This window comes from Vanessa atalanta, chromosome 12 (genome assembly GCF_905147765.1).
Source record: "Vanessa atalanta chromosome 12, ilVanAtal1.2, whole genome shotgun sequence".
Lineage (NCBI taxonomy): Eukaryota > Metazoa > Arthropoda > Insecta > Lepidoptera > Nymphalidae > Vanessa > Vanessa atalanta.
Window position 1 is genome coordinate 9824086 of NC_061882.1, and position 10489 is coordinate 9834574.

General features: G+C 31.7%; 1 protein-coding gene across 1 annotated transcript in view; it reads left to right on the top strand.

Annotated features, from left to right (window-relative positions):
• Positions 1–10128, top strand: part of LOC125067790 (lachesin-like) — an 86974-nt gene extending 76846 nt beyond the window's left edge. Inside the window, exons 8-10 of the mRNA XM_047676556.1 lie at positions 4300–4448; positions 8963–9019; positions 10031–10128. Coding sequence (XP_047532512.1) covers positions 4300–4448; positions 8963–9019; positions 10031–10128 — 304 coding nt within the window. The remainder of the gene's footprint in view (positions 1–4299; positions 4449–8962; positions 9020–10030) is intronic.
• Positions 10129–10489: the final 361 nt, after the last annotated feature.

Here is a 10489-nt window from a genome sequence, read left to right on the forward strand (position 1 = left end):
TCGGCTCATAAAAGACATATACAATTTATAAAGGTTTATTTGTAGATACGCTTTTGTACGCTTTCTTTAATATCACGTTATATTCAAAACGACATTCGAATAAGCCAGAATTCACGCTCGACGCGGATTACAGTTACAAGTTAAATTTCCTCTTACCAGCTCAATATCACTGTTTATTTATTCAACTCTTTGTTACGTTTCCGAACGGACGGTTGGTATGATTTAAATTTCGGTGTTACAATTAAAGCTAAAATTATTTTTTAGTCAAAATTCTATTTTTCATATCTCTACATTTTAAACATAATGAAATCCGAGTGTCTGTTTGTTATATTAAAATAATCGCTTTTTACTAAATGCATATGTATGTATAAACGGTACATATACCAAAATAGCACTTTTTAAAATTTTTGTCTGTTTCTCTGTCTGTCTGTTTGTTCCCGCTATCTCTGGAACGGGTGGACCGATTTTGACGGGACTTTCATTGGCAGATAGCTGATGTAATAAGGAGTAACTTAGGCTACTTTTATTTTAGAATATAATATAAAATAATAATTAAGTTACGTAGCAATGTCCAAATACTGTCCAGTGCCGCGCGCAGCCCTCGCGTCGCCTTTACGTCGGGTTCCACACACTAACGACTTAATATCACAAAAGCTGCCTAATACAGAATTAATAAATTATAATAAAATCTGCGAACTGAACGATAACTTTTTCGTTCAATTCAAATGCGCACGAAGTCGCGGGCAGAGCTAGTATTAAATATTGTTGTATGTGACAATGCGGATTGATGGTACACGTGGCAGATTTTCATTCGCCACATGCAGGTTTTCCTCGCGATATTATAAAAATAAATTGATCAAACGATAACTCATTGATACTTGCCCGAATTTAAACTTGGAATCAATGATTAAGAGTATTTTAACCATTGAGTCATCAATGAAATAGAAATAATGAAATAGAAAACAAAAATCAAATAACGATTATAACAATACTAAAAAATACACACACACACACACACACAAACTTACACGTATACACATATTTCCTATAGCAAAAGAGATAAGCAAAACAAATGATGACATACATATGATATTTACAAATAAAATATGTCGTATCCTATAATGAGTTGTGTAAAATATCGAAACGTATAAGAAATTAAATTAACAAATGTGTGCGTGGAGCACACATCGTTATCCCGTAAATTGCAATATCGATCGTTCGCTCATAAGAACTCAGAGCATTTTTTGCTTCTGTTATACTTAAATTTAGAATAAAGTTACAAATTATCAGCTAATTACAGTTGAACCTACATTAATGTACTTTAATAGTTATACCATCACTAATGATGATTCGACATATTGTATTTTAAGTAATTTTTATTACAATATTTTTGAATATATAAGTTTAAATATAAATAAGGTCTAAATTTATATTGTTACGCTGTTACTTTCGTTCCAAAAATATAAACAAAATTAACAATAAGATATAATAACCGCGCGGATAGGTAATCTATGGAGATAAAAATATTAAATTAATAAAAAATATATATAAGCGAAATACCACTCACTGTTTAATCACGAAATTTCAGAAACTATAACACGTGCAAACTTTAAATTTGGCAGGTATGTGGTTTATAGGGTGTAAATATCAGCTAAGAACTGATTTCTACCCCCTTAGAAGTGGTCTAAGGGGGTAAAACGGGGGCTGGAAGATTGTTTTTTATAAATTTCGAGTGAGTAAAGCCGCAGGTTCAGCTAGTAATTTATATATTAATAATATATAAAGTTTTTTATCTAATAAAAAGTTTGACTAAAGAATATTCCTGATATATATTCCAAGTTATTACTGACCAAAACACTTAACCACTTGGAAAAATATTACAGGAAGTCCATCAAATATAGAACGGAGATATAAAACCTTGCATGCCGAAGAATTAACTTTATGATCTCGAATAAAATAAAAAAAACAGTATAAGATACATGATGGTATTGCAAATGAGATTGTGCTTTAAGAAAAGTTTATGGCCAACATTACCCTCGGCCGAGTGCGTAAAATCCTGACATTGATTAAAAAAGATTGTTAAAAATTAATTTCGTATTCTTTTGAACGAAGTCTTCTACTCTAAGTCGCGTAAAAGGTTACGCGATATACAGTAGAGTGAAATAGCAGACATCGTCGCGTAAGGATGAAGCTTTCGATTGCTCCAGGTGACATTTCCCTCTCTCTCTTTTTCTCTCTATCTCTTTTCATACGGCTTAATATTAAAAATATATATATATATATACTAATTCAATTAAAACGGGATTTCAATAATAATTTTGGTATTGTAATTTAATTATTTTCGAATATTGTTAATTTGTTTTACGTTCTCTGTTTTGTAATATATAGCCATAGAACTTAATTTCAACCGGATGTGCTGCGATACATTTTTTTTCTAATATACCTTCGTTTTAAAAATATATATTAACATCTGCAAAAAGTTATAAAATACGGGTTAAATCATAAATATTCTTCTTTTCGTCCGATAACAGCGGCTTAGCTATGTCCTTGAGAATATTAATTAATATTTAGGAGTAAGTTAATCTCTCATTTTATAAAACATTGTTAAATAGAACATAATTATGGACTTATGTTTTAGCGCTTTTAACGTAATTATAATTTATGGACTTTCAAACTGTAGCGGGACTTTAGACAATACAGTTACTTTGTACACGAATTGCAAATAATATAACATTACAAACTCGTTGATTTTCAAATAACGAATTTTCATAATTTTATGGTTGCTCAACGTAAAGAGAATATATAAAAAATACTTTATAATATAATACATAGATAAGATCAATGCAATAACCAGGCAGGTGAAATTTTAAATTAAAATCGAAATATTTTTTAATTTAGTGTACGTAAGAGTACTTTTAAATGGCCGTGCTCCAGCATTGAATTAACTCTAAAAGCTACCACCAGTTCGGAAAGTAGATTCTATATATAACCGACAACAAACTCAGTAGTTACTCTTTTTCGCCATTTTATTACAGAGTAGTACAGTAAAGTACAATTCAATTTTAATATTCCACGCTTTCTTGTTTTGATTAATATGATTATTTATCAATGTTTTTGACATAAGTATTTTTTTTTAATACGACAAGTTAAAAATAACTGAAGAATCTTATTATAGAAACTTATACCGTGCCCCAAACTAGCGGTTATTAGTTTACCTTTCCTCCTCGTGTCTATATAATGATTGTCACTGTTTCTTTCAAAGTGATCTAATTAACCCCTATCATATTACTTTTCAATCAAATTAACTCACTTTATCCTACTTGAAATGAGTGAGAAAAGGTTGTATGACTATATTTAGCTATGTGTGTTAAATAATTCACACAACTTTGATTTTTGATATATAACGTCTTTGGTGGTTTGGTGTGATAGCGTTTCAAGGTTGAAATCAACGCAAAAAAAACAATAAACTTGCATGATAATAAAAAAAAAAATAAGACAATTTTGAAAATCCCACAGAATAGAAAATAATCGATAAAAAAAAATTAATTCGGTAACCTATTTGATTTAAAAATATTTTTGGTTCATCATATTTACCTTCTGAATTGTACAAAATAATGGTCATTTTTCTTCAATTTTGTTATTAAAATATTTGTGTGATATTTTGCATTACGTATTTTCATGTATTGTTATACATATATATTTATAAGTAGTATCAATTACTTTTATTACACCACCTGCAAACATTATTCTGGGAGAAATCGCTTCTAAGCTATACATTAGCTTCGTTATAATAATTGTACAAACGTCTATATTATGATAAGTACTCCTCTATTTTCTTTAGGTATTTGTTGTACAATAAATAAGTCTTCTCTCTCTGTTCTTTATTCTAATCGAAAAATGAATGGAGATAAACCAGCCGTTTGATTTCGATATCAGTAAATAGCTCTGTTGCATTTTACACTACAAACAGTTCTTGATTAATATTTAAGTACTTTTAGATATTTATCTTTAAATTTATTTCCAAAATTTTGATGACAATTTTCAAAAATTAAAACGTCCATTATTTTTGCGAGTCCATCATCTACGATCTTTTCAATTCAATTCAATTCTTAGTTTAATGGCTTTTAGTTGTGCCGACAGGGCACAGATTATTTCGCCAATGTCACGTAGATCTTTTTAAGATTTTGACCAATGATATCACGTCATTTAAATGTCAAAGTTGTTTGTTTGTCTCCACTACTTTAATTAGAATTGGTTACACGATAAATGTACATCGATCTAAGCATGTTTTTCTTTCAGACCGAAATACACAATTCGAGAAGAGAAGACATCATACAAGGTGTCGATGTGGCTGACCATCAGGCAGTTCTCGAAGAGTGATATTGGGACCTACAACTGCGTCAGTACCAATTCATTGGGCAAGAGCGAAGGGACCTTAAGACTTTATGGTATGAAATATTAAAACTTCTTTTTTTTAACTTGTAATTTCTTTGGTCGGTTTCGTCCCATCTGTAATTAAATGGCTGGAAATTTCAAATTTGAAAAATGTGGGTTTGCGCAAAAACATGTGACAGATTTTTATTCGTCATAACCAGGTCGTCATTTTACATTACATTAGCAGCCTGTAAATTTCCCACTGCTGGGCTAAGGCCTCCTCTCCCTTTGAGGAGAAAGTTTGGATCATATTCCACCACGCTGCTCCAAAGCGGGTTGGTGGAATACACATGTGGCAGAATTTCGTTGAAATTAGACCCATGCAGATTTCCTCACGATGTTTTCCTTCACCGTCGAGCACGAGATGAATTATAAACACAAATTAAGCACATGAAAATTAAGTGGTGCCTGCCTGGGTTGTAACCACAGGGCCATCTCGGCTCCCTATATGAATTTTAACTATAAATTCAATACATAAAAATCAAATTTACTAGATTGGATTTGAACCCACAAACTTTAGTCAAGGTTCACGTGCTTAAGATACATTTACTTGTCTTTATACGGCATATACTGTTAACTTTATTTATGCCTAAACAATGTACCAATATGTTTGGAAATAATCTACGCTCACGCTTTTTTATAATGGAGAATAAAAAAAACCTTTGTTTGTTTCTTTATAAAATTGTTAAGTGGACGGTCAAATCGGTCACGTAATGGTAAGTTATCAGTATCGGCAATGCACCACCAACCTTAGAAGACAAGATATCATGTTAATTGAGGCTGTAGTTACACTGCTTCACTCACCAATACTAAGTATTGCTGTTTGGCAGTGGAATACCTGATGAGTGGATGGTACCTACCCTAACGGGCTCGTACAAAGTCCTACCACCAAGTAGTCTTATTCGTAATAAAATATTCTTAAACAATTTTAAGACATAAATACTCTTTGCTCATCATTTCAAAATTTATCGCAATAATATTTATTATATCAATTTATGTCTCACATTTCCGATCAAAAAGGAGAGAATGCAATATTTCTACTGCAATAACGCTATATATACGGAAATAGTGAGCGTTTGTAAAATACACATTGAAACATTTTCACGCGAAGTTAGACGGCGGAATCTAAAAGCAGCTTGATATTGAATACATATAAGATGGGCCACTGTTGGCACGCGACTTCGCTATCTCCTTTGGCAAAATTCCAGATAAACACACCGATTTGACGACATTTGGATCTCATTAAATGCTTCATGTACTTTTTACCAACAACGTTGCAGCAATAGTTGGTAGTTTATTTTGTTTGTATGTGTGCTATTTATAAATGCAAGATTTGATTGTGTTTGAGTTTAAAATATGCTTGTGTGGGTAGGTACCAGTCGTAGTCGAGTAGCTATTCTATACATAAATGGCAATACCTTGTGTGTTCCATTTGCGTGTATAGGGTGAGTGGGCCCGTTCAATTTCAGGCATAATACAACAGATTTAATAAATTCGTTTTCCTATTTGCCGATTGCATTGATGATATAAGGAATTGTTAAATCTTGTCACTACGGAAGTGGTCTTCACTTACCATCAGACCTACCATTTTTCATCTATCCTTTTAATGATATTATAAATATATAAAATAACTCAAAAATAACATAATATTGAATATTTGTAAAATGAGGAAAATTAACATTTTCCTTGATTTCAAAGAATCTTGTACAACATAATAAAACCTTCTAATAAAAAAAGATTAGACGTACCAAATAGAATAAAGATTTAATCATCCAAATCTGCTCAGACATTTCTGAGTACTTGGTAAATAAATATAAAAATACGCGCTGAACATAAAAAAATACGTTTAAAAAAGTTGAAGTTGAGAGCTTGTTTCTGTGCATAAAATATTTTCACAAATGGTTAATTTCGGGTATCAAAAATTAAAAGCTTTTAGCCAAGAACACGTGGACTAAATGTATTATAATGAATTTCCGTATTGTTGGAAATTGTACCCTTCCAGAATGCTTTTTTTGGGTACATCGAAAACCATTTTATATATAAATTTTTCTGTTCATTTCAGCGGCATAGCCGCTGTATTTGACGGAATAATTAATTATTATTATGACGAAAGTTTAGTTTACTGTCATTTGTTTTAGGATTTAGATACACATTTATCTATTATTATTTATTATTATTATTCATTTAATAATTATGCGATAAAGGACAATCGAAAATATTGATCATGAAATAATATCGAAATTTGGTTCTCCATAATTTACAAGATTTAACCAATTCTTAGCAAAACATAATGCGTTTAATTATTTTGTGACATTTATTGGTTATTCATGGTAAGGCAAGCAATTCCGTCTGTTCCCATATGTTTCGATCAGTCGCGTATTATCGATGTACTTCTAACAGCGCCAATATCTACGAGCAATGATGACTTACCATCGGATGGTCAATTTGCACGTTCGTCAACCCGTGTTATAAAAAAGGGGATCGAGTAGATGGATACAAAAATTCTCAGTGAACAGCGAACAAATGTTTGAGCAAATATTTAATATTTGAAATACCTTTATTAAATTTAATATGTTATGATTTGTTACGTTTATGTTTTGTTTGTACACTGTTCAATATATTTCTTTGCCCTTTTATTGTTTCAGTGTTCTGTGTTCTTTTATTGTTTATTTTTAATCACAACTAGAATTTTGACTTATCAAAACTGAGATTGCGAGATGCCTGGCAATAGATACAATTATAATCAAAACTAACGAAATCAAATAATTGGAATTAGACACAATCACACAATGTTCGGTGTGGAGTTAAAATAATAAATAAATAAAATTTATATCAAATCCAGTAATTGAATAGAGGCTTTCTTGTTGAATTTGGACATATACAGAGGTATTCACACGATTTTTTCTTAAAAAAAAACGACATGTAAACACAGTTTAAGCACATAAAACATTTGATGCACGGATTCAAAGCCATGATCGTCGAGTTTAACGATCTAATCACTGAGGCATCACGGCTCATTTATACTATATAAAGATATGTAATACTTTTTATATTAACTATAATTGTCTTTTAAAGGGATGAATGAAAGAGAATTGCATGTAGTGGAGATAAGAATGTTGAGATGAATGTGTGGTGCTAAGCGAATGGATAGAGTAAAGATGAATGAGTGCATAAGAGGAAGTTTGAAAGTGGCACCGGTAACCGAGAAGCTATGAGAAGCCAGCTGTCATGGTATGGGCATGTTATGCGGAGGAATGAGGACCATGTTGTGAGAAATGTCTTGAGCATGGATGTGGACGTATAAAGAGGAAGGGGTTGATCAAAGAAACGATGGATGGATTGTGTGAAGGACGATATGGCTGGAAATAATGTCACTTGTGCGATGACGTGAGACAGAAAAGTATAGAAGAAGACATGCTGCACCAACCACAAATAAAATTGGGACAAGGACAGGAGGAACAATTTTTGTTACATCACTTAATATAGACATAAATTACATTCAAGAAAGATGCACAAGACACAGTCTTATCGCTAAAACAGCGATCTGTTCCAGCTGTTATAAAATTATTTCTTTATAGCAAGAACTTTACATAAGGTTGATATAGTCAATGAGATAAAAACAACGTTTAATTTTATAGCTCAGAAAAGACAATTACATCAGCGAAAACATGAAATGATTTTAACGAATAATTTCAAATATATCAAAGAATAAATATATTAATATTATATGATATTTAAATGTTGTTCTAATGTTGGTCTAATGTCTAGACTTAAAGCCGCAGATCATGAGGTTCTGAGTTAAAGCCCCAGGCCGGGCTGATAAAAAATTATTGAGTGTTTCTATAGAAAAATTCTCAATATTGAAGTCTGGATTTTTTAAATGTGTACTCTTCAGTCAGTGAATAGACAGTGCATGTCTGCAAGCACATTTGTGCTCAATAATATGTTTCACGTAGTTAGCTGGCCTCCATTAAGATTGGCCTAGACAAAATCATCAATTGTCATTATATCATCTAACATTTTTATTATTATACTAAAAATATTATTACTTGGTGGTAGGGCTTTGTGCAAGACCGTCTAGGTAGGTACCACCCACTCATCAGATATTCTAACGCCAAACAGCAGTACTCAGTATTATTGTGTTCCGATTTGAAGGACGAGTGAGCCAGTGTACAGGCACAATGGACGTAACGTCTTAGTTCCCAAGGTTGGTGGCGTATTGGTGATGTAAGGAATGGTTAATATTTCTTACATCGCCATTGTCAATGGGCGGTGGTGATCACTTACCATCAGGTGGCCCATTTGCTCGTCCGCCTATCGATATCATAGAAAAAATATGCCATATGCCATAATAACTGCCTATAACAATCTCCCTCCCCTTATCAAGCTCGGACGGGTAAGGACGGTATAATTCCCAAGAAAATTTCAAAGTCATTAAAGAATCGCTCACGTAAATTAATAACCTTTGGTTCAATGACACAAAATATTGTTTATATTTGTCGCATTAACTGATAATTTTTTTTTCCAGAAATAAAGCTGAATTCATACTCAGAGGATTTCAGCAATCAAATAAGCGTCGCAGGAGGTACGGAATCAACTTTTTTTTTTTGAAACTTAATGTCGGAATTCGTATAATTTGCGAAACTTCTCAGGTAACTCAACGGAATTAAGTTTGAGAACACCGAGGAACTGCCAGTCACAACCGTTACGTTTTATTAAATTTTTGGTACGACTCAGTTATTACGGAAGGAAATTTTCATTTTTAATCGCCTTTACTGAGCTTTGCTTTTTTGGCGTTCATTTAATGTAAATTGTCATCTTGCGCGTCATTTAAATTATAAAATAATGAAGAAATATGTTTGTTTTCGTAGGATATATTTCAATTACATTCTAGGCGGTTGCCATGAAAACTCTTTTTGAAAACTTTAGCATTTTAACATTTAAATATTATACGAAGAGGAAATATCTCCTCCATTATGTATATTATCATAAATCCTTGGTTAATAGTGTCGTGTCTACACCATTCATAGGCTTTCGCTTGATGTGTTCTTTAAGATATTAGAACACGAATAAAATAACACGATAAAAAAGATATAAGCAATTATTTATTTTGATTGTATTGACTATTACGCGGTAAAGTAAATATTTCTATTATAATAAACTTCACAAGATATTTGTATTGTACCAGCTTTTGTAAGAAGACACAAGTCACGTCTTAACACCTATTAGAGCTATTCTATTAGAACGAACTCAAAACTCACTGCAGAACATAATCGTGAATTAATAAAAATCTATATGCGACATTTATTAATAAAACTATAAAATCTAAAGGATTCATTCACACCGTAATTCATTTTCAAGAAATATTGAGTGGAATCATGTGACCGTATACTAAATCCCTCCTCCCCGTTATAAAGTCAAGACGGATACCCGAGAACAGTATAATTCTCAACAAAATTTCGAATAATAATTTAGTTGAGTGTCATACGAGGCGAATACCTACAAAATAAAATAGCAATAGCGATTATATTGAAATCATCAAAATGTTTTAACAATTGGCGATGTAACGAATACATTGTTTCCTTTCAACCAACAGGTCTCACCGAAGCAGCCAAAGGAAACTCCGAGGACAAATTCCGTATAGAGAGAACACTTCTGATAATGTTATTTTGTATTGTTTTTATGTTAACGTAGTTTATACCATGTAAATAAAATCGTTAAATCATTTCTATGCTTAAAATAATAATTAAATAATATTATTTAAATATCTCTGTAAATATTATTTGTAAGGTGTAACATTAAAGTGACAACGATATTGTAACATTACAGATTAAAACTCTTGTAACCGAAGTTTCGCTTAGATTCGCCAAATTGAAGTATTGTTTACTATTCATTGTAAACTCATCGCTCGATTATAAGACTGTTTACAACAAATAAACTGAAATTATAATCATTTTTTGTTGTTATTATTATACCATTTTTATTAATGCATAGATCACCTATCTGGGACACTTGAAAGTCACAAGTCACATCATAGAAGTTAGTAACTAAGATG